The 26,176-nt window shown below is 31.3% G+C and overlaps 1 protein-coding gene across 1 annotated transcript in view; it reads left to right on the forward strand.

The window, feature by feature from the left end:
* Nucleotides 1-26,176, forward strand: part of LOC129231429 (ankyrin repeat family A protein 2-like) — a 31,725-nt gene extending 5,549 nt beyond the window's left edge. Inside the window, exons 3-8 of the mRNA XM_054865744.1 lie at nt 2,959-3,079; nt 12,616-12,682; nt 17,307-17,360; nt 20,352-20,581; nt 20,656-20,803; nt 26,007-26,176. Of these exons, the coding sequence (XP_054721719.1) occupies nt 2,959-3,079; nt 12,616-12,682; nt 17,307-17,360; nt 20,352-20,581; nt 20,656-20,803; nt 26,007-26,062 (676 nt within the window). The 3' untranslated portion in view covers nt 26,063-26,176. The remainder of the gene's footprint in view (nt 1-2,958; nt 3,080-12,615; nt 12,683-17,306; nt 17,361-20,351; nt 20,582-20,655; nt 20,804-26,006) is intronic.

Below are 26,176 nucleotides of genomic sequence, written 5' to 3' on the forward strand. Positions count from 1 at the left end.
GACTTAAATAAACAACAAGATATGAAACATGTGAGTCACAAAAATTTATCCCAAGTAATATGTTGCAGAAATATGAGAATCATGATTTTTACATTTTTGATGCAGGATGGGGCAATTAGCTGGATTTGATGTACTTATTTTTAAGGAAGAAGTAATGAAATTTTCGGGATTTGGGGGCAAATAACAAAGCAGGCGCTGTAAGCTATAGCTTGTTTAATTTATAGGTAAATCTTTTTTTTTTTTTTTAAATCTTTGCTTTTGTTTCTAATGTTTTGAAATAATCGTCAATTATTTTAAGTATTGCAAGCTTTGCAGCTGAATACATAGCTCGTTATTTTCACTTATAAACTTGCCCTAATGGTTTTTAGTTCAGAGTAGCATTTTCAACACATTTTCAGCAATCCTGTGACAGCTTTACTACTTGTAATACAGGTATGCCGTCTCTCCTCCCCCCCCCCACATTAGAAAAAAAAAAACAGTTGCTATTCTCTTCATTTTCACTCAAAAACTATTCAAAAAAGAAAAAAAAACATAATTTTTTAAAATAAAGATTTTGGAAGGTGTGTAGTTATTATATATAAAGTCCTCCTAAGACTGGGGGGTATTGCCCCCCTTCGCCCCCCATAAATCCGCCCATGGTTTTTTCTCATTGCTTTTTAATTTACAAAATATTTCAATTATCATGTCAGTAATCATTAAATTTTTTCATCATTTCCAGATTAAAATAAAATTATGAAATTTTTTTGTTCAATAAGAAGTTATATTTTCAGTTTTACACTTCAAATACAATTTTTAAAAAAAGGGATCTTTTTTGGGATTTTTTAAAATTATTTTTGACTGTTATTGTTGAAGGGCTTGTATATAAAGTTTATTTTCATATTTTGATTTGGAAATGTTAAGACAAAATTCTGTGATTATTTTAAATGCCAGGTTTCAAGTGTTATTAAGTTCAATGCATTATTAAACTGAATGAAATTTAAAAAGAAAAAGTGTCTTAAAATATTTTCAACATAATGTTCGCTGTTTTGTCTTCTGTTCTTTTTATAGAAAAATCAACTGTTTATTTTATTTATTTATTTTTTTTTTTCAAAAATGGCAGATATGCATTTAACATCCGAGTACCATAAATAATTTGATAGTAAAGTTGAGAAATAATTTCTTTTGCAAATGTTCTAAATAACTTTTTTTCCAGTGTGTTTAACGATAACTGTATCTCAACAGTTGACTCTAACAAGGCATAAGCTATTATACAGCTTGAGGATTCTGAAATTTTCAGGGAGGAGGTTCTATTTCATTTGAAAGCGATGAAAGCAACTAAAGCTCCGGGACCAGCTAATATTTATCCAAAAATTTTAGTTAAATGTGCAGAGGAATTAGTGGATGTTATTTTAAATATTTTCATTGCTTTTTTTTATAACTTGAGGACAATGCCAGAGGACTGCAAGTTGACTAACATAATGCCGCTCTTCAAGAAAGGGTCTAAAGGTAATGCAGGGAATTATAGACCTGTAAGTCTGACTTCAGTGGTTTGTAAGATTTTCGAAACTTTGATCAAAATTAATATTATGAATTTCTTAGAGACTAATAGTCTGTTGACTAGTTTGCAGAATGGGTCAGGAAAGGTAAATCGTGTGTTACTAATTTATTGCATTTCTACGACCAAGTTACCTTGGCTTTAGATAACAAAAAGTGTGTGGATGTTGTTCATATTGATTTTCATAAAGCTTTTGATAAGGTACTGCATGTTGCTCTTCTCAGCACACTAGCTCATATAGGAATGGGAGGAAAAACTTTACGTTGGGTTAGAAATTGGCTCACTGGACAGAAGCAGTAGTTGTGAGGTGAAATCATTCTAAATGGAGTGATGTTTTAAGTGGGGTTCCTTGGGGATTAGTTTTAGGGACTCTTTTGTTTATTATTTTTATAAATGACATCAATAAAAATATTTCTGGAAGCATGAATTGCTTTGCTGATGATGTAAAAGTTATGGGGATTGTCGAAAATGAAGAACAAGTAAAACAGCTTCAAGAGGATTTAGATCATGTTACTAAGTATGCGGATAAACGGGGTATGGCTGTTAAATGTAGGGAAATGTCAAGTGCTACACTTAGGTCATGGAAATAAGCGTTTGAGTTATCGTTTACAGGGTTCAGTCATTAGTCTGGCAGAAAATGTTATGGATTTGGGTATCATAATAGATCAGGACTTCAAGTTTAGTCAACAGTGCAGCATTGCAAGTAACAAAGCCAACAGAAAGTTTTGGGTTTATCAATAGATCTATTTCAAACAAATCTAAGAAGGTTCTTCTGCCTTTATATAGGAGTTTAGTAAGACCTCATTTGGAGTATGCTGTTCAGTTTTGGTCGCCTTATCTGAAGAAAGATATTTCTGTATTGGAAAGGGTTCAAAGAAAGGTAACTAGACTAGTAAGGGGAATTTCAGATTTAGATTATGATACCAGACTTAATAGGCTTAATATGTATAGCCTGGAGCAAAGTAGAGTCAGAGGGGACATGATTCAGTTATTTAAATTTATCAAAATGAAAGATGTTAATGGATTAAATTTTTGCACGGAAAGCAGGATGAAGGATCATTGTTTTAAGCTATTTAAATCTCGGGTTAACTTAGAAATCAGGAAAAACTACTACTTTAGTAGGGTGGTGGGCCCTTGGAATAGCTTACCGAAAGAGGCGGTAATGAGCAGGGGGGTGGATAGCTTTACAAGGGCCATTGATCTTCATTAGGGACTAGTAAATTGACTAGGACCAGCCTAGCTGGGCCCAGAGCCTGTTGCTGGTCGTCACATTTGTATTTGTGTATGTATTAAAATATGATCCATACACCTGTTAAAATTTTGAATGTTGTAATTATAGCCATGTTTTAAAAGCTGTTAAAATAAAATACTTCTGTCAATGTTTTTTATGTTTGAATTCATATTTGATTTCTTTAAATTTATAGCACATCTGACAGTGGTAACTTACTTACAAGACACAGTCCACAAACAAAACCCATATCAACATCTAATAGCCTATCTAGTTTAAAAAGAGATGGAACTTGCAGTGCCTTTACTCCATATAAAGTAATTATTTTTCTTTTTTACTTGTTTTACTTGAAATTATCAAACTATTTGTTTATCCAAATTTTTGAATGAGTGAGAAGGTTCGCCAGGAATACTTAAACTCAACAAAAGAAGGAAAAAACTAGGAAATAAAAGGAAAATGTAGCCATTTCAACTTTTAAACAACTAGAAAAGAATGAGAAATATAATTTTAAAATAATTTTTAAAAATATATTTTGTGGGTATTTATTTATTTTGTTTCTTGATAAATCAATGATGTTGACCTGAATTCTTGCTTGTTTGTCTTGTATTGTCAAATAACAAAATGAAAAGTGATAATCTTAGTGCTTGAAATTGTGGAAGTAAATGCTCCCCATTGTTGCTGGATGATTTAGTAATTGTTTTCATTTGTAAGCCTTTTTCTATGCCTTCGAGAAAGTAATACAGTAATAATAATAATTTTATTTTGTACAAAAGTGGTGGTATGTATGTTTTTCATACCATTTCAAGCATAATAAATGCTAGAAATTCTTCAATTTTTTTATTATTTTGCATTACATTAATAAAAAACATGTTGTAGTGAATTTGAGAAAGAAAAAAAAATACTTAAATTGTATAATGACATTTTCTTTCTTATATGTGCTTACGAACTATGGTGGGATAAAGGGGTCATAGTTATAAAACATAGATGTACAACTATCATAAACAACCCCGTTTTATTATTTTTTTTCAATGCTCAACACTCCTAGTTCTTTTAAAGAAACTGACTAAATTTAAATAAACTAAAAATTTGTGTTGGTCAACCTATGGGCAAAAGTTGGGTCACCAAGAATTTTAATCATATCTGACTTCTTGATTTCATCAAAATCACCAAGGAAGGTGTGAAAATTTCCAATGATTTATTTCTTTAAGAATATATTAAAGATAGTATGTTAATGTGTCTAAATTACCTAAATTATATAATAGTAAATTATTACAGCCTGAGGAAAGTTCAGAAAAATGTTATTTTCTTAAAAAATAAAAGGAAAAAAATGTCAAGCTTTATCTAATGATTCAATGCATATGAAATACTTCTAGTTCTGAGCTTCTACTTTTTATTTATATCTGACAAAAGTGATTTTGAAACATAAATTATTCTACTAGAATGAATTAAAAGATGTGGTTTCAGAAAATATGTTAAGAATTAGTCAAATATTATAGGAATTCAATCTTGTACTGAGTCGATCTTTATATTGTACTAGCAGTTTCCACACGGCGATGCCCATCCTAAAAATTTAAAGGAAGTCTGTTGAATAAAAAAATCCTCCCCCCTTCCCTGATTTTAAGTGATCATTTTTCTGTAACTAAAATACATACACACCTTTTCAAAAAAAAAAAAACTAGTAGAGTTTCTTTAGAATTTAAAAGTTTTGCCAAAACATTAAAATAGATTTACAGTTGCTTTAAAACTTAAAATAATACGCCTACTGTATAGTTTATCATGTCAAACAACTATGCCATCATGACCTCGCGATTTAGCGAGTGAAGCGTTTTTTTTTTTTCAATTTAAAATGTTTCCCTAAATAAACAAAAAGGATATCAAAGATATCTTTCAAATGTAAAATATTTCTGCAACCCTATTGTTTATCGCCAAGCAACCACTCTACTGTAACCCAGCTGTTAGTGAACTCCTATTAATTAGTTATCCCATTCGTCAAACAAGAAAGAAAAAAATCCTGTGGGACATTCAAAAATTATTGTCAGAAAGAAAAAGCCATATGTTTCATTTGGTTAAAAATGAATCAAAAGTTTATTTGGAATTCAAAACCATTTGCCAAAATATTTAAATACATTTACAGTTGCTTTAAAACTTAAAATAATCCTCCAACTGTATTGCTCAACCCCTAACATGGCAAGTGTCACGCTACCGGAACTCAGCCCTTTTGCGATAGTAAATTATTAGAACTCGAGGAGAGTTCAGAAAAAGGATTATTTTCTTTAAAAAAAAAATCAAGCTTTTTCTAATAATTTAATGCCTATAAAATACTTCTAGTTCTGAGCTTCTACTTTTTATTTATTTTTTAAGGACAAAAGTAATTTTGGAATCTAAATTATTCTACTAGAATGAATTAAAAGCTGTCGTTTGAGAAATTTTAAGAAAGTCGAATATTATAGGAGTTTAATTTTGTATTAACTCAGTCTTTACATTGTATTTATGCACAATTGTATTCAATTCTGTTTACCTCAAAACGGTTCATGTTTAGTAAAATTAATATTTAACTGATACCTGCCTGATAAATTAAAATTCAGTGATTTGTAGACACTGCCTCTGAGAGCCTTTTGTCAGTTTAATCGGCTGGCCTCCAAACCACATAAAACTTGTAAAATGTTTGCTACTTTGATTCCGATCAAGCCCCCCACAATTTTTGAGCCCCTAGTTTCTGACAAGGCTGACCTGACCTCTTGTTGGGCCTCTGTAGATGAAGGATATATGTGAAGCCTAACCTATGACTGCATAATCCCATCTTACTTGAGTTGTTCTAAAATATTATATGGAATGAATCAAGCATAGCTGTTAATGCAAACATGTTCTTGAGAAGTGTATAAAGCTCTCTGCACGACCAATCTGGTGGAAATTCTAGTAGACAAAATTTTACTGAGAAGTTTAAAATGTTTTTTAGATTTCAAAATGTTTCATAAGCAAACAGAACAACTTTTCTCTAAATAAAGTTTTGCCAGTGTTAAAATTTTGAATTTAAAACTTTTTCTGACTTGTGAAAACTATATAAAATAAAACAAAGAATATATATTTATGTATGTGTGTTTATATGTTCCCTATACAAATCCACAGTTTATGTCGGATCTTGACCAAATTTGGCAGGGAGGTACTTGGGCACTCGAAAGGGAACATAGGGGGTTGTTGAATGCCAAAAAAGTACCAAACCGTTCGAGTTTTAATTTTAGGGCCTGAAAATGACATTAAATGGCTCTTTCTACCAGAGATACTTATCCGAACAATTCAAATTTAGCGTCATTCGAAAAACCACAAAAAATACCCATAGCTTTCATTCACTTCCTTCGAATTTTCAAAAAATAGGCTGTGAAATCACCAGGCAAAAATTTAAAAGCATTATTATGCCTGATGGGACAGAAATTCATATCAGAAAATTATGGTTTTTGCGATCTCATAAACCATTTAGAAGGTTGTCACTTTTTTTCTAGACTGTGACTAAATAAAATTTTGTTTTTGTTTCAAGGTAAAATTTCCCCTTTTGATTATTATATGGCGATTTAGCTCTTTTTTTATTTATTTATGGAGGGTTGCATTTAATTTGTTTGGGAATTTTTGATTTGCTGTTTTCTTTCATTAAGAATAATTATTTTAATGGGAATTTTTTTTTCTCTAATTGAAGCTTGATTGTTGAAAATGCTTCACTTAGCGTACCTTTTATTTTAGAGGTAAACTGTGCAAAGCCAGGCAATGCAGCTAGTCTAAAATAAAATAAGATCTTGTTCCCCAATCTCCTACCATAATCAAAAATGGTCTAAAATTGCGTTTTTAGAACTTTGGTTTCAAAAAATTTCTGATGAAGTGTTACTGAACTACATTTTTGCTCTTTTCGTTACCAAAGATTGCCTGCAATTATGTTTTTAAGATTAAAATTTCAAAATGTTTCCAAGGGAGGGCCACAGAACCTCTCCCCCTCCCTATCATCATAAAAAATGCTTAAAATGCATTTATAAGACTTTAATATAGGATCATTATTGTGGAAAGTTCTGATCTCTCCATGCTTTCTCCTAATGTCCTCAAAGATAGCCACCAATCTCGTTTTTAAGACTTGAATAAGAAAAATTTCTAGAGAAGATTATATATATATATAAACCTCTTTTCCCTAACATCACCAAAGATCATCGAAGATTGCATTTTTGGAACTAAGTTTTTGAAAGAGAACCGGTGATTTCCTCTTTCTATTAAAAATTTTTAAAATCTATTTAATCATCTGAAGAATATGCAGTCGGACCCCGATTTAACGAACCTCTATTTAACGAACCTCTATTTAACGAATTTCGCGATTTAGCAAATCTTTCTTTTTTCCCAACTAAAATCAAGGCAAAAACTGCTATTTACCGAATATTAAACCCCAAATTAACCAACTTTAACAGCTAAAAAAAGTTTTTTTTTGATTAATTTGAGTTGGGAAATATTAGATTATTTCCAAATGATATTGTCCGTATTGTCCAAAGCAGAAAAAGACTTTTCGTGGAATCAACAATTTTTGAAAGGCGAGGGGCCAACCAATGAATAGCGATTCTGATGCAGAAAGCGATGATGAAACTCCCGTTAAAACTGTTACTTTCTCAAATGCTTAACAGGGCTGGAAACTAATAGCATATCTTATGCAGCAGGGTAAAAATGACACAGTATTTTCTTCTCTCCATAAAGTCAAAAGTGAACTATTTCAAGTCAAGTGTCAAGGAAAGTGTCAAACATCTATTACACAGTACATAAATTATCAAATTAATTAGCATGTAATAAGTCGCGGAATGCTGAATAAAAAGTGTATACTTTCTAATCAGGGGTCTGGCCAGAGGATATTTGGGTCCGTTAACGGACCCTTCACAAAAATCCGATCAACCAAAACGGACCTTTCACAAAATCCCGATCAAACAAAACGGACCTTTCACAAAATCCTGATCAAACAAAACGGACCCTTCACAAAATTCTGATAAACAAGATTGGATCTGTCACAAATTGTTTATTGAAAGAGCAAATTTGAAAGCAAAATAATGCATATTTCTGTGTATAAACCGATAATTTTTGGAACCTTTTTTAAAGTCAAATTAGAGGAATCAGCTTATACAAAATCGGCTAATTTTGAAAAAAAAAAAAAAAAAATCGGCACTCTTGCGATGCGATAAATAATTGCTACTGCCAAATAAATATAATGGTTGTTTGTTTTATCACAGCTAATTAGCGGCGGTGTTGTAAACTTTTCAGAAAAGGCATTGGTAAGCACTTTTCTCCGCTCATGATTTAATAAACAATAATAATATATATCTGCGAAATGAACTTAGAACTGCAAAGGAATAGTAAGGATGAGGAAAAAATATGATCGCTTCAGATTAGAAAATTTTCTCATCATTTTGCCAGCTTGTCAATATTTGCGTTTTTAGGGTGCGGTGCGGTGCGATGTTTAATTGTTATTTTGGGAGAAAATTATATGGGTTTTGATTTTTCGATGCTAACAAGGATGATTAACTTTAAATAAACTCTTTTAATTACCGTTTTTTTTTCTTTAGATGTCTACATTTTGAAAAATGCAATCTTTTAACATCCGATATGAGAATCATATTTTGTTCTTTTTTCAAGCTAACTTCGCTTTATTAGGATTCAAATAAATGAAAAGTCTCTTTATTTCTGTTAGAACTCTCATTTCAAGTTTTTAAAGCAAAATTCCATTTTCTGTTATGAGTCAAAAATTTAAATGCTGAATAGATGGTTTATTTTATTTTATTTTTTGGGTCAACTGTGTCCACAGATATTAATGATATGTTTATCATAGGACTCTAAAATGCAATTTTAAAATAATTTTATCAAAAACATTTCTTTTACAAGCCGTTTTTATACTTTTGATGCCTTCACTTTGAGAATTGCGATCTCTTTGCATCCGCTATGGGAATCCGATTTTACGAAATTTTGATGATTATTACGCTTTGTTAAGAGGTAAACAAGTGAAATATCTTTTTATTTTTGTTAAAATCACGGAATTTATAAGTTTTAAACGAAATTCTGTGCTTTTTAAGAGTGTCTTGGGTCAAAAAGTTAAATGCTGAACCTTATTCTGAATTTTATTATATTTATTCATATTTTTGTTACAATTATTTTAAGTACTGTACAGAAATATATCTAGTATAATTTAACATAATGTAGAATGGTAGATAAATATTGAAACTTGAAACAGCAATGCCCCCCCCCCCCCCGCCAAATATCAGAAAAAAATCCAGAATGATTTTCTCAACGTAGAAGAGGAAAACACTCAACTTTAAGTTTAATTGATGCCATTTGTGCCATCTCTAAATTCTAAAATTTTGTTTTGACAAAATTTTTTTTTTTGTGAAATTTTTTGATTTTTCACAAAATTCATTCATTTTTCACAAAATTATTTGATTTTTCACAAAAAACGAACCCTGTGAAAAATCCTGGACAGACCCCTGCTAACTATGGATATTTTTGTGCAGTTGCTTATTAGGGCTTTTGATAAGGTAAGCGCAATTTTTTAAATGTTTTTCCCATACCCCAATATTACCAATAACCCCAATTTAATGTATAAAAGTTTCAATTCTGATGAAATCTTTAAATCGGGGTCCAACTGTATAACTATTTATCTTTGAATTTTATTTAAAATTCCAATTTATTAAATAATAATTATTCTCATTGCTTATTTTAATATTTCCATCACAAAGACTGGTTTCAAGGAATGACATCTTAAAATTGAAAGCTTTCTTTTATGAGGGAAAAAAATGCCATTGAAGATGTAAATGACAGTTTAAAATAGCTCCGGGGTCCTCAAATGAACCAAAAGTTTGAAGTAAATGATAGATCCAGAATGCTAGGAAAATTCATGTTTTTTTTCTCTCGAGACACTTACTTTTCATTGAATCACTTCAAATACATTATTTCAAAATACCAACATGCTTCATTTCTTTTACTTTGTTTTATTTTCATAAGTCGACCCCCCCTCCCTTTTATAATGCATAATTCTTTCTCCCCTCCCACAAATGACCATCTGGACTGGACCCTAGCCACCCCAGGGGCAGATACAGACTACCATTTTAGGGGTAGTCATGCTGAGGAATGACAGCCCCCCCCTCCACCAGCCTGTGTAAATGAACGTATGGTTTTTTGTATGCAAAAATTTCTGAAACTGCTTGGGTGTCAATAAAAAGCATATCAGCCAGGAAATAATAGGCACCTAGTAGGCAAAAATGTTACTTATTAATTTCATAAGCAAGGAAAAGTAGTATACAAATATTTACTTAAAACTTTTTTTTAATGAATTGAAAAGATTACTGCAATTGTTTACATTTTATTCACAAATTTTTGGCACAATGTGAACAGATAATACTGTCAACGAATTAAAGAAGGGGGGGGGGGTCATGACCCCCTGGACCCTCCCCTTGTATCTGCCCTTATAACCACCCCTTTGAGAAAATGACCACTGCTCCAGACTTTTAAGTAATATTTAACCAAAATTTCTCTAATCTATAATTTGAAACTTTTCCTTTATATTTTTCTTTGCTAAAGCAAAATCCAGTTGAGAATTTTGCTCCAACCCTGTCATTTTGTGTTTTTGTCTCCATGATTGATTCAGCAATAAAATGTGTTTGCAATTAAAAAAAAAGAAAAAAAGGCAATATTGTGTACATACTGATGTTCACCACATTCTTTTAATTGTTTAATTTTTTAATTTCAAAAGAAAATATTTTTTTTTGTGAGCTATTACTGCTATCAATTTTTCCCTTGACTTGTGCTAAGGTTTGAAATTGTTTTTTGTGTATTTAGTTTTAATGCTTATTATGTTTCGAATTTATGTTTGAAAATTGGAACATGCAAAATAAATCTATTCTTCAGATAATTATATCATCCTACTGCTGTCAAAACAGACTGCAGACTCTTTATCAGTTCCAATTTTTCTTTCTTTTTTATTCTTGAAAAGCCTATTAAATTTCATATGTATATGTTCAAAAATCTGCCAATTCAGTCACCGACATATTTCTGAATTTGTTTGGTTGTATTCAAATTTTATATCGTTAAAAAACAAAAAAAAACAAAAAAAAAAAAAAAACCTGTATGTAGTGCAACTTGAGAAATTTTTATTTTGTCCACTTATTTTTCTTATGAAATGAGCAATTCATACATCACATGTATCTCAATTTAACAAATTTGAACTTATCAATTTTTTCCTTCTTTCCTTATAATGTATCAATAACCTTTTTTTTAATTTTAAACCATCATTGTTTTATGTTTACAGGTGATTTTACATGCCTGTAAACATATGTATATGTTGTACATGGCACCTATAAATTCTTTTCATGAATTTCGCTACATCATGCCTCGTAATATCGTTCATTCAGATATACCATGCTTTTTTGTTGTCTCCCGAAAATAAAAATGATTTAAACCTTGCTTTAAATTTGAGACCATTGAAGTGAAAATATTGCACTTGTGTTACACAGGAAAAGTAATTTCATCATTTTTTTTAAAACTGTACAAAAACTTTGTACAAAACTGGTCTTTTTGCTGTTATTTATGTTGTAACTTTAGATTCTTATTGCAACAAAAGAGTAGAAATACAGTAAATCCCCCAAGGGCGTCCATTTGAAATTAGAACTTCCTTGCTTTTAGTACTTTTTTCTTTGCAATAATGTAAAAAAAATTCTTCTCCAGCAATTGATGAATAAGTTATTAAAAATGTCAGATTTTAGTTACTCTAATCTGTACTGAAATTGGTTTCTTTGGGAAACTATCCTGCTAAACCATGGGTAAAATATCTGAGCCCCCCTTAAAATTTTACAAATAAGCACCCTCAAAATCCCCTCTGGAGTAGAGACTAAAGACATAAATATTTTTGTCGATAAAAGAAAAACTTCCGCAGGACAAGGATTTTTGAATTTAATTAATTTTATTTTATTAGGGCACTTGCAGAATAATCATTTTCCTTTTTAAAAGTTTATATATCCATTTATTTTTGACAAAAAAAATTTGGCACTTTGTTGCTAAGAAAAATCCATTTCGTTCTCAAGTCTTAAAAAAATGTTGCACACAAAGTGAAAACAAAATTTTGAACTAATTATTAGATTAATAAATTTTTGTTACTGCTCATTGAATTAGCTTTAAAGGTAGACCTTCCAATGTTTGATTATTCTATTATTGATATTTAATTTTTTATACTTGTCCTTAATAAAGGATATATCAATGCAATTATCTCTAAAAATAGTGTTTGTATCTATATTTGAGGGTGTCCGTACAAGAGAGGTATCTAATACATGAAGCTTAATGCTTTGCTATCAGGGAATAAAAGCTATCTACATTAAAAAGTGCCCATTAGGAGTGGCTTAAAAAAAACCACATGTTGAATTTAGGCATTTTTCATGAACTTCGTTATTTTGCGGATTTGGGTATATTGATTTTTTTTTTTTTTTTTGTCTCTTGACAAGTGTGATATATCTAGGGATTGCTTTACCTTCCTTCTTTTAGTCAGTTTAATAACATTTTACACACATTTTGCTGTTAGGGGAAGCTGGTAATGATCTATTGGCTCATAACTATTAGTTATAGTGAAGATATCTCTAGAAAAGAGATATTCCTAAAAATTTTGCAATGAATGTTTAATTCAGTTTTTAGTTAATTAAAAGCAATTCAATCAAGCACATGTTTTGGTAATCTTTTCTGGTGTCATTATTGGTTTTCAAAAGATTAAACTTTGTTAAAACTGATTCATTTATTTGACTGATTCTATTAATCAACTTGTTTAACAATTCAAGAACAAAACTGACACTAATTGAAAATTTTCCAGCCAAGTACAGTTTTAACAAATTTACAAAGAGGAAACGTCCAAACTCAGACCTTATCTGTGCCAACAGGTAGGAAAGTTGATTCCATCATTAAATTTCTTGACTTTATTTGTGTTGCAATTTAATTACGATTTTAAGAAAGAAAAATAGGACCATCTGAGACAAAATGGATGATTTAATAACTTTTGAATTTTGTTCAATGTTTTGAAAATGTTTAGAGACAATCCTCTTATATAAGTCAGATGAAAAAAATCAACATTCACTGTACCACATGAAAACAAATGCCAAAATATTTTTTAATACTTAATATATTACAAATGTCAAATGCTTTAAATATATCCTCTTTTAATTTTAACATTGTCATACCTTGCTGGGTTTTCAATGAAAAACTTAAATTTTTTCTATTTCTGTAAAAGATTCACTAACCAGAAAGAGTAGGAAGCATCAAATTCCAGATATTCAGATTTTTTGTGTAATTGAGTGCGCAAAAAATCGAAGTTACTTTAAAATTTTGAATAGATTGAGACTAAAAGGAAATTAACACTATTTCAAAATGTAAACAACAACTAGGGGAAATTGCAATCATGAAAAAAAAAAAGTGTAACACAAGATTAGAAGAAAGGACCATTTACACATGCAAGTATGTACAAAAATTATGCATTTTTCAATTTTAAATTGTTATATTATGTTAAATTATTCAGCAGAGTTCAGCAATATTCTCACATAAAACAATTTTACTTTTGACTAAAAGTGAAAATGGCAAATAAACAACATATAAAACATATAACGTAAAAACAACACACTGGACATTAAAAACATGGAAAGAACTGTTACGCTAAATTTAGAAGAATGCAGCACATACAAAAACTAAAAGAATTGCCGAACTGAAACTCTGATAAAAACATTAAAAATAAAATTATGTAAATGAAGCTGATTGTTTAAAATAATTTAAATTATTATATCTAACATATTACATTGTAGTTTTATCCTTTACAAAGTGTATATTTTGAATTTTTGCCTCATGTTTTGAAATGGCTTGTTTCAAAATTTTGTGATGTTGACTTATGCACTTTAGGCAAGTTCAAACCCAAACGATTAACATAATAAATGAACCGTTAGGAAAGAGTGAGACATAAAAATCTTTTGTTTCAAATTAAAGAAAATTCATGTGATACTTTGCAAGTAACTAGTCAACTAGAACAAATATTTACAAAAAGGCAGAATAAAACAGCACCAATGCCTCAAAAGCTTGTCTTTTAAAGCCGAGGGTTTTCTCGTCTCAAAAAACTTTCTTCCTTAGGTTATTTATTTAATTAGTGGTTTTTCTTTTTTGGAAATAAAAAGGTGCATGCAGGGTAAAACCATAGCTGTGTATTTAATGCAGTAGGAGAATTGTATGAGAATTTTACTGTTAATCTTTTTGAGGAGTGAAAAACTTAAACTATCATTAGAAACTCAGGTTTCTTAAATGATGGATAGATGAGCTTTTACTGTACGTTGTAGAATTTTTAAACATATAATACATAAAATTTATCTTTTACCTTTGACCAAAGTTTTATGTGTAATTCCAATATTTATGGGAACATTTTTTCATTAAGATAATTACAATTTGTCCTTTTATATAATAATTTTACGAAGTTTCTTTAACCTGTTCAGGACCAAGGAAAAGAGAAAGGATAACTTTCTCAAGCCCTCACGCTCCGCAGGAATCCATGCTTACGGGACCAGGCAATTTTCATAGTTAAGCGTAATTTCATTTCAAAATTCATATAAAACGATTACTGCAATTTACTGTGATGAAATTTTTGATTCACTATCATTAATATTCTCTGAATACATTCCAGTAAATTTTTCATCATATTTAAAAAAAAATAACTGGGAATTTTGAAGGAAAATGTTTTTTTCCCAGTAAAACAAAAGACTATGTACATGGGTTTTAAAAAGTTATAAGTTTGCATACAAGCATTTAAAATTAAAAAGACAATTACAGTATAACATCTTCAATTCGGAATCACCGGGACTACGGCCATTTCGAATTATGGAAATTTCTGAATTATAGAAATTATGAACTGTCGATTGCTAATACGACAATAAATGTGATTAAGTAGTATTCTAACCTAATAATAATAGCAATTTGTAGTAAGAATCTTAAACATAGATAACTAATTTAAAACGTATATTTCAAAGAAATTTAGATTTTGAATGGTAGTGCCCCTCTTTTGTTATCTCCGGAAAACAATAAAAAAAAGATAAACATTACTCATAACAATACAAAGTATAAACCTTACAAATGAATGAGAAATGCTTACTTTATTGGAAAAAAATAAAAATTTCGGACCGCTATTTTAATATTCTTCAAATTATATTTACGGGGAAAAAAAATGAAAATGCACATGTTTTTCTGTAAATACAATACAGATTCAGACAAAAAATGACAAATTTTCTTCATCATATCAACTAAAGATAATTGCTTCATTTTAGGTTTATGGGAAACCAATTTCTTGCGAATTTTATATACAGTTATTATTTCGTGTTCATTTATTAACTATCTTTTTTCAAGACCTTTTATGGCGATATCAATCGTTTTAATTAAATCTTCTGTCGAAATTGCCTCTTCAATTTGTTCACAGTCACTCTCATCATCAGTGCTGTGGGTTTCTGGATTTAATGCATTCTTTAAAATTTCCGCCTCACTTAATTTGTTGATTGTCAGTGCATCGTTATCGCATTCAAGCACTTCAATGAAGTCCGATTCTTAAAAGTCTATATTTCGCTGCTGTGCATAAGCTAACAATTCTTGCAGCAGGAAGTGGTTCGCGTACCAGTCGGAGAAAAGATTCTTCATTATCCAGGCTCGCTTATCATTTTTTGTAGATAACTGGAAATGTTTTAATTCCTTTAAAAGCACGAGGTCGAGCACTCTTTCCGATTACCATTAGTTTCAACTTGTGAGCTCCAGCTGCATTAGAGCAAGCCAAAACCGTGACCCTTTCTTTTAATCCTCTTTAACGCTGGTCGCATTCTTTTCTTGATGTGTCGCAAACATTTTTCTCGGCACATATTGCCTGAAAAGTGCAGTTTTGTCGGCGTTATAGATATTCTCAAATGAGATTTTTTTCTTGAATGATTTGCATTAGATCATCCACGAAGAGCTCTGCTGCTCCATAGTCGGCACTTATTTTTTCCCCATAGATCCGTATTTGCCTGATACCGTGACGTTTCTTGAACTTATCCAACCTTCCAGTTGTGTACTTACACGGAGTTGTCAGCCCCATTTCCATGGGATACCTCTTCGCCTGAGCCGTAATGATGGGTCTAGTTAAAGGCACGTTTTCCTATAGCTTTTGCTTGAACTAATTAATAATTACTTTATCCAGGTCCGAATTCTTTGCACCTTTCATTGTTTTCCTTCTCATCATTTCGAGTGGAGAATCGCTGTCAGAAAAAATGCAAGAATTTCTTTCTCTGCTTTATGATGTCATACACAGTTGACCTTCCGATTTCATAGTCTTGGCATAAATTTTTAACAGCCGTTCCTTGGTCAATTTTTTTAGAATTTCGACCTTTTTTGCAATTGATCAAGTGCAATAATTCTTTGTCCTTTTCTCTTTCCCTAAAACAGGAGAATTTAAAGCTCCCTTCTGACTCATTGTAAATTATAACATCAATTCAGTCGAAGACGGATGAAAACAAAATGGAGAATGGAGCAAAATTTCGAGCTGCTATCAACCGCTCTTTTGTATTTTGGAAACAAAAATGTAACAACAAATACGATTGGTTCTAACAAACCAATCATATTCTCTGTTACTTTTCAAATTATTCCCAAATAAATCTCCGATCATGGCCATCACTTGTGGAGGCATCTATTGAGAGGCAAAGGAAATAGTTTTTTTTTTCTTTTTTCTGGAAGGTCAAATGTCAAAATTGCAGATGATTCCGAACCACAGAAGTCCAAACTAACGATGTTATACTGCAGATAAATCAGTCGAAAATAAAAAAAAAAGAAAAAAAAATCAGACAAAAGTGAGAAATAGCACATAAAATTAAGTATTCTTGGTATACTTTTGAAACTTTGATGTCCACTTGCCATTAACTTGCACTTAAAGTGCCTGCACTATAACTCACATCCTCAGAATCACTGCTTCCAATACTCAAAATAAATATCTTTATTTTCATATATGATTCATTCATCAGTTTTGACATCTAACCCTCCATTAAAAAGACCATTCTTTCATCCATCCTGATTGAAATAAAACTGATCCTAACCATACGAAATACGATCCAGCAAACTTGAAATTGAAATTTTTACACCCACTCTTAACCAATAAATATTCATCCTTTTCATTTCACTTAGCTATAAATAAACCTGAGCAAATTTTATAAATCTGAGCTTTGACTAATCCAGCTTCAGAGGATGTAACACATGCAGTTGTTTTCTGGTCCAAGTCCACAGATTAAAAATGTATGGACTTCAACCGCCCTCTAGTTTCATTTAAAATTTCAAATATCTCGTTCCAAGCTGAGATCACACTGGCGTCATTACGCATGGCACGGAATTCCCGCGATAACGCAGCTCCTAAAGGGAGAAACAAGTGATTACATACAGGTGATCATGGTCGTGAACTGGTTAATAATTCTCATTTTCATTTTTTATGCTTAATACTTAATTGTTGTTTTCTTTTCTTCAATACAGAACGAAGTTTTCACCATTTAGCTGCTCAAGGAGAACTTTTCCTTCAGGAATTAGGTAGCTATTAATGTATACTGCTGCATCAAAAGCATTTCTAATTTTAAAATTTTGCTCATTGATCAATTCTCATTAAATGGTAAATGTTGAATCTGTCTGTTAACACTGTCAACATATTCAGATTGATGTCCTAGATAATATGAAGCAGTGAGAAGCAAAGGGATGCAAGTGGACATTTTCAAGTTTTGAGTAAAATGCTTATAAAGATTACGTCCTAGGTAGGCTTTCATTGAATTTTTGTTCTATAAGGTAACCAATAAAGTTCTTGCCGTTTTTACTTTACCATTGAATGAAGTGATAATAGGTGTGATAAATTGGTGTGTCACTTGGCTTAGGAAGCTGTCAGGTTTGTAAATTAGTGTATAGTGTTTTTAACACCTGTCGGGACAGATTAGCTCTAGCGGGACCTGTACAGTAGGATAGCAAAATGGAAGTGTCAAAGTAGCTCTTTTGGTGTTTGCTTTATGATTTTCAAATGGGTTTTTCAGCAGCTGCATCAACTCGTCGAATATGTCAAGCACTTGGGACAGTGCTGTGAGTGGACATACAGCAAGGCAATGGTTCCAATAATTCAGATCTGGAGTTTTGTCTCTGTGTCATGAACCTCATAGCGGACGACCACCAACCTTGGATAATGAAGCCCTGGAGTTGGTCATCATCGAGGACAGTAGCCTAACATGTGGTGAACTTGCAATGCAGTTCCAAGATTCTGATAAAACAATTATACTTCATCTGCACCGCCTAGTTGAGCCATACAGGCTGAGTAAGTGGTTTCGGCACAAGCCATTAGAAATTCACAAGAACCAACGAGTGGCAACCTGTATGTCTTTGCTTTCTCAGCACTGTAGTGCACACTCACTCGATCCAGTGATTTCTAGTGATGTAAAGCAGGTCCTGTACGACATTCTCAAGGGTTCCAAACATTGGTCTCATCACAGGTCACTGTCCCTTACACCACATGGCCACCTATGCTACCGCACAAAATCATGTTTTGTTTCTGGTGGACTAGTCGCCAAGTTGTTCACTATGAGCTGTTTCCAGCATCCCAAACCATCACCAGGACCATGTACTCGCATCAATTGTAACGTGTACAACAAGCATTGCAAACGAAAAAGCCATCACTAATGAATCGCAAAAGAGTACTCTTCCGGCATGATAACGCACAACCACAGGTGACCATGGATACAATTTGGCGACTTGGTTGGGACACTTAATGTCATCCTTTGTTTTCAGCTCACCTTGCGCCTACAAATTACCTCATCGTTCAATCCCTGTGCATTTATTTTTGGGAAAAATCCTTCATGACAGAAGTTGACCTGCACAAAGCACTCACAGACTTCTTTGCATCCAAGACACCCGAATTTTACCACAAAAGGATTGCACGGCTAGAGACATGTTGGTAGAAGACCCTTGATGACCATGCAGATTACTTCAAGGACTAACAATTGGCTGTACTTTCTGCAAGCCATCTTTTTTTCTATCATTAAAAACGGCAAGAATTTTATTGTTTACCTTATAAATCATGCTGTACAGCAGCACCTGCCAGGGCTGCTAATACTATCTTGCCCAAAAACGGAGGAGGGGTTCACCTATCATTTGTACTGGTTATCTCCAAATTTTTAATTTTGCCACTTGCCTCCCTTTGCTTCTCACTATCTCCTATGATATTTTGCTATATGTGTAGAAATAAATTGAATTTCGGAGTATTAAAAGATATATTTTGTTCCCATTCCTGACTGTGTTCACATTAATTTTATTCATTGTATTTTTAAATTTAGTTTTTTAAATAGCACTGATTTTCCAGATTTATAATAAGAATGTAGTTATCATATTTTCTGGGAGATATGCTGTAAATTATACATGTAAAAAGTTGTATTGTAACGGCCGTAGCTTATACGCTGATGCAGTATATACAATAGAAAATATGCATTTCACAACTACAATTGCTGGTTTTTAAAAAGCCAGTATTATAGAAATTACAATGATAAAAGTGACTCAGAAATTTCTGGTGCAACAGATTCAGATAGTTACAAAAATTAGATAATGACTACTTTTTTTCAATGGTGGAGTTTAACACATGAAGTTTGATAAAAGATTATTTGTTGTTGTCATTGTTAAAAAAAAAAAAGTCTGTAAAATAAATAACACTTTCCTCATCAATTATTTATTTTATTTTACTAATTTATATACATCTTGCCCCCCTCCGGCCCATTTATTCACCCATCAGGGATGGGTAATTTTTTAGAACCCCTCCCTTCTCTGTGTATAAATTAAATGTAAATAAATAGTATCTTGCTGGGTTCTTTCATCTTTAACTTTACTGTTGGGGAAGACACTTTTTTTTAACAGCCGGAGGGGAAAAAATATATAATTTTTATTGACAAAACTGTGAACAATTACATTTTCAGGTCTTGTGCATCTATCTTTCCTTCATTACAACAAAAAGAATGTGAGTAACTCACTATTACACTAATCTTACATTTTATAAATGTGTTCTTTTCTGTTTTTTAATTCTTTAAAATTATAACTTTCCATAGAAACTAGGAAGAAGATGGCTAAGCGCATTAGTTAAACTATGCCAATTCCTTAGAATATGAAAAACTTCCAAAACCCCCAAAAAAGGAATAATGGTGGAAAAAAAAGTTTTGATTTCTCTAAAACTAAATTCCAACTAAAATGTGGTTCAAATTGCAAAAATGAATTTTATAAAAGCAGGATTGAAAAAATTCCAACTTCCCCAGAAGTTTAATGAGTCAAAAAATTTGAAAAAATAAAGGATGATAATAACTAAAACAAACATAGTCGAAAACTTGAAAATGTAAATAAATCAGTTAAAAATAGTGTGAAGGGGTGGGGGGAGGGCAAAATTTATAGATCCTGGCCTAGATGCATCCTTTTGTTTGTTCCTGATTAACATTAAGTTACCTACTTCCATTTATAACCGTTTACCATTTTATATTCACCAATCAAGTGTTTTGTTCTTTGATTAAGGTGACAATTTCAACCCAGATGAAAAAGATGCTAATGGATTCACCCCTCTTATGTGGGCTTCATCATACGGTCAACTAGAAACTGTTCGGAAATTATTATATCGTGGAGCATCTGTATGTGCAGTTGGTATTGGTGGTGAAAATGCTCTTATTCTAGCTAGCATTTCTGGTCATTCTGCTATAATAAGAGAGCTTATAAGTCATGGAGCAAGGCTTAATTATAGAGATCAGGTATAAACTATTGTTTATTTTTGATTTTTAAAAGAAGGTGAGCATTTTCATGATAATATTTCTTTTTAAATTAGAATGGCAATACTCCTCTAATCTATGCAGTTTACAACAATCATGCCGGATGTGTTCAAGAATTGTTAAATGCAGGTGCTGATATAACAATTCAAAATGAAGCTTTTGCCTCAGCTTATGATATTGCTATTAAAAGAAGAAGTAAACATGGTATGATTTTGGCTCTTTTTATAATTTTGTTAATAAAACATTTTTCTCTGCGTTGTGTAGCAGGCTTACCAATCTTTCTTGGTTAATGTTATAAACTAAATAAGCGATGTAAAAAATATTTTAAATATCATTTTTTAGCTTATTTATTCTTCAAACCTTTGTTTCCGATTTAGATTGTTATTTGTTTTTATATGCTTTACTTTATTTTTGGACCTCAAATAGGTCACTTGAAGTTATGAAGTGGTTAACTGGATAACCTGTGACTCAGGTTACCGAGACCTGTTGTAGAGAAATTTATTTTATGCTTATTTTAAAAATATTTATTATTTTATCATTCTATAGAACTGAGAAATGTAATGTTAAACTGATCTCTTTGCTTCAAAATTATAAAAATTAGATATTATTTTTTTTTATTAACATTAATACAATTTTGAAGTGTATATTTGAAATTACAATATATATATGTATTCAAATTTTTAATTTTGGTTTATCTCCAAAATTTTGGCACTTACATCCCTTTGCTTCTCACTGTCTAATATATGATTTTTAGTCATTTGACTCTAAGTTTTTGAAAAAGGTGTGTATGTGTATAGTTATAGACTTCAAATTTGCTCTTTAAATTGGTTATGAAATATTTCTTGCAAAAAAGATATGCTTATTTAAACTAATTTGACTTTTAAAAGATCTCAAATCTGTTTTTTATCCAAGTTATGTTCAGTATTATATTTTAATGGTCATTCTTTTTAAAATGCTGCAGTCACATTTTGTATTAGACTAAAAATTCTAAACTGCTCTTAGCTCTAACCAACAGAAACATAATTTTTATAGCTATTTTAAAAGCTATTTATAATGTATATTAAAAAAATAAAAAAAAGATCCAAAGTTAATATTGCCAGAAGCTTATTTCATTTTTTCATTGACTGGTACAAAAAGATATTATTTCCTGATCAAAAATCTGAAACAACCTGTAAGAGAGCTGTGGAAGCACTGTTAATATCCGTTTTATGCTCATGATTATACCTCAATACTCAAATTTTGAATTGGTAGCCAATGGCTACCAGATGTTCACAAAATGGTAGCCAAATCTCAAAAAATGATAGCCAAACTTTATTTTAGTTTAAATTATTTAATTTATTTTATTACGTTTATTTATTTAGTATGTGTGTATATGTCATTGGCGTAGCAAAGAACGTTTCTTATAAAATAATAATTAAAAATAAATAAGTAAATTAAAAATAATAAAAGAATAAATAAAATAAAAAGCGAGCTAAAAATAAAAAAGGAAAAGAGGGTTGAGGAAAAATTTTGGAGGGGGGGGGGATCGAACTTGGGGGGAACGGGCACCCCTGCCCAGATATTATTTAACACATCTTTTGCAAACTATAATCTGCATTAATTCATCTTTAAGCAAAACATATCACGATAAAAAAATAAATAAATAAAAAATATTATTATTATTATTAATAATTTTTTTCAGCTTTCAAAACTTCTAGAAACATCACAGTTTTCAACCAAAACACGAGTTAGTTCCTTGATAAAGAAAACAACAAAATACCAAAAACTTGAACAGAATGTAAAACCTAAACCATTTGCGATTCTACAAAATATTTTTTTGTTTTTACAAATGCATGCAGAATTTTATAAAAGTCGAAGCCTGAGTGTCAAAAAATGAATAAATAAAAGAAAGGTAAACAATATAAAACAAAACGAAAACTAGCATGTTGTGGCCATCACGAAACTTTCTTCTATATTTTTCTTTTTTTTCTGATCCCTCCCCATGCTTGACGAGGAAGCAATATTCGAAACAAAAACAAAATTACACATGCAAAAACTTGACGACCATCCCAATGTCTGAATTATTGCAAAAGCAAAGCAAAGAGCGAAAATTGAAAGGTATTTTAAAAGCCTTGCTTGAATTAATTACAAATATTTTATTTGTTAACAAACATAAGATGGCAACAGTTAAAAATTTTAAATCATCGAGATAATATTTCCGATCATTTCCATACAATTAAAATCACGAGAAATACACAGACGACAATCTATTACGATTTATCTTTCTTATTGTTGCATTAATAAAACTATTTTTATTCGCAAAAAAAAACAAAAAAAAAATCAACACCTCTTGGAGCGATTGGCGTCAAAATTGAACCGAAGCCTGTTTACATATGGATTCACATATATTCCAAATTTCAACCAGAACGTAGCATTACTTCTTGAGATAGGGCACTCACAATGGAAAAAAAGAACGGGCGATTGCGCTACCCCCTTTTTAGCTGTTGACACCAAAATAAAATCAGCTTTTATACCCACTAAGGGTTACTTGCCGATAAATTTTTCTTTCATTCCGTCCATTATTTCTTGAGATACAGCAGTCACAATTGACGACAAAATACGTTCTATAGCTCAACCCCTGTTTGAGTTATTGACACCAAAATTGAATCAGCACCTGTTCCTGTTACTGGCAACATATGGACCAAATTTTGTTTGATTCCGCCAGTTACTTCCTGAGGAATAGCAATCACGCGTAACTCAAAAAACGTCCCATTGCTTCACCCCCTTGGAGGAATTCGCGCCGAAAACCAATGGGCACAAGTTCACATAGGGGCACATATGTGTACCAAATTTCGTTCGATTTCATGCGGTAGTTTTTGCTGTAGAGCGGCCACAAAAAACTGGTCACACACAGACGTGACACACACACACAGACAGACAGACATTTTCCAAAAATAGTCGAAATGGACTCAGCACACCTCAAAACGTTCGAATCAGTCAAAATTCGAAAATTTGCACGAATCCAATATTTTCTTCTATATATTAGATATAGAAGAAAGTAAAAAACAAAAAATGAAATAAAAGATTCAGCAGAAGAAAAAAAGGGTTTCAGCCGTATTCTTTCCACCTTCTCTAGACGCAAGGGTGCCATTTTTGTTAATATTATTTATGTGTTTTATAAATACGATTGTACTTATCTTTATTTATTTTGGAGCACACATTTTCCTCTTCTAACTGGTGAAAATGGACAATCTACAACGCAGCGCCGTTTTGAAAATGCAGGACGCCATTTTGAAAATATACCGCGAAACTTAAAAATAACAACTTTTTTAAGGATAAATAAAGTAAATAAACGGATATGTCCTCTCCTCCAGTAGGTTTTATATTTTAAAAAGAAAAAAAAAGGAAAAACAAACAATAAGATTAAAACAAAAAATCAAAAATCTTGCAAAAAAAAATTTTTTTAGCGATATCGTTTTTACCTTGTCTCGGTGCATTTTGACTCAAAGGCGCCATTTTTGTTTATTCATATGTAAATCAAATGTACAAGATTAAAATTCTTTTTATTTTGAAAGGACATTTTCGTCTTAACTGGTAAAAATGAACAATGACAACGCGACGCCATTTTGAAAACGCGTAGTTTAAAAATACCGCAAAACGAAGAAATAGCCATTTGTTAAGGAGAAATAAAGTTGAAAAATGAATTTAAGATCAAAAAAGCATAATTTACTAAATTGGTGTATGAAATTTGTGTATATTTACGATCGCGTGTAAAGAAAGCCGAGTTTTCAAAATAGCATGTTCAATAGCAATCAAAATTTGCCGTCGTGATTGCGATTTTTGTTTTCTATTCGGAATATGAACACATAGCACAATTAGCCACAATTGGACAATACTCCCGACCCCTTCCCTCCTTCACCCCCGGCGATCCGATAGCCGAACTTTTAGTGGACAAAAGAATTTGGGGAAAGGTCATATGTCAAGACTATAGGTCAGGGAAGGTTGCATTGGCGAATGGTAGCCACATTGGCGACTGAAGTGAAAATAATGGTCGCCAAAATTTGAAAATTGGTCGCATTTGGCGACTGGCGACCGCGAGTTTTGAGCTTTACTCATGATATTTTGAGTTTTTGACAATTCGCTCTTGAGCCTTTTATTCATTTTATATTTTTAAATAGAAAACAGTGTACTGAACCTTTAATGTTTTTAAATATATTTTTAGTCAATTTATTTAGAACGGTTTTTCGTGCATTCTCACTTGAAAAAATATCAAAAATTTTTATATTTCTTAATTTTTATTATTATAGAACACTTGTTTATGTTAATACAGTGAAATCTGGTTACAACAAACTCCACGGGACTTATGGGAAACTGTTAAATTTTGCAAACATACACTCTAATGTAACTGAATCTGCAACATTTACCATTACCAATGATCTAAAATATAAGTAAACACATTATTTATTCTGAAAAACGAAGAGAAAAGTATTGTGCAAGAAACTTATTCATTGGTCATCTTCATGAAAAGTTATTTTGTTCGATAAATTTGGTCCCAGAGCACATTAAAAAGATTCTAATTTATGAACGTCACTTACACCACAAGAAAAGTTGAAAACTTGCTGACCCCCTTGTGAATTCGCAAGGTGCTTTTTGTTTAGTGCTTAGAAATCGACTGCGCTTGTCTAGGTACCAGTATTTATTGTCACACATCAACTTGCATTTCAGCATTAATGGATTTCCACCTTAAATGGCTTTGTTTTGAAAATACAAACGGAGTTGTCACGTTACGACTTGTGGAAATTGCTTTTTAGGTTCCAAAAACAGCTTTAAAAAAACATATTCGAACTGACGTTGAGAAAAACATTTTGTTGTAACACATTTTTGAAAAAAATCGCTTTGTTGAAACGAGATTCTTTAATGCATTATCTTAATGGGTTTTAAAACAGGACCAAACTTTTTGTTTGTTGTAATGGGATTTCACTGTACTCTACTATAAAAATGCGAATTTTCCTGCTATAAATTTTTAATTGTGATGTTACATTAACACTGCATTTAAAATTGTATACTCTTCACTGATATTACTGATACTGATTTTACTATAATTGTTTAAAAAAAAGTAAAAAACTTGAAGTATTAAATCATTAAGTAAGTTGTTTATATGAACCTACTAGAAGCTCCGCAAGAAGAATTTGCTCTTTACTTTTTAAGGTGTGACTTCATTTGAGGCCACCAATTTTTTTCAGCTCCCTGACACTGGATGCAAAAAGTCGCTGGAAATTAAAAAAAAAAAAAAAAAAAAAATGGTGGCCTCAAATGAAGCCACTGCCTCAAAGAGTTAATGTGACATGCGTGTATTGCTAAATTTTTAATTGTTTTAAACTCCTATTGATATTATACAATTATTTCATGAAGTTCATTCTTATTTAAGCCCAAGCTGTGCTGGAAAAATTTATGTTAAATGCAGTTCAAGGAGTTCAAGTCTGATGAATATCTCTATATGAATTTATTTTGCTAGAATAAAGCAAGAACATGAAAAGTAATGTATTATAAACAATTTTGTATGCTACTGAGAATAACTTAAAATAAAACAAAAAATAT

Source organism: Uloborus diversus, chromosome 10 (assembly GCF_026930045.1).
Source record: "Uloborus diversus isolate 005 chromosome 10, Udiv.v.3.1, whole genome shotgun sequence".
In the NCBI taxonomy this organism is placed as follows: domain Eukaryota; kingdom Metazoa; phylum Arthropoda; class Arachnida; order Araneae; family Uloboridae; genus Uloborus; species Uloborus diversus.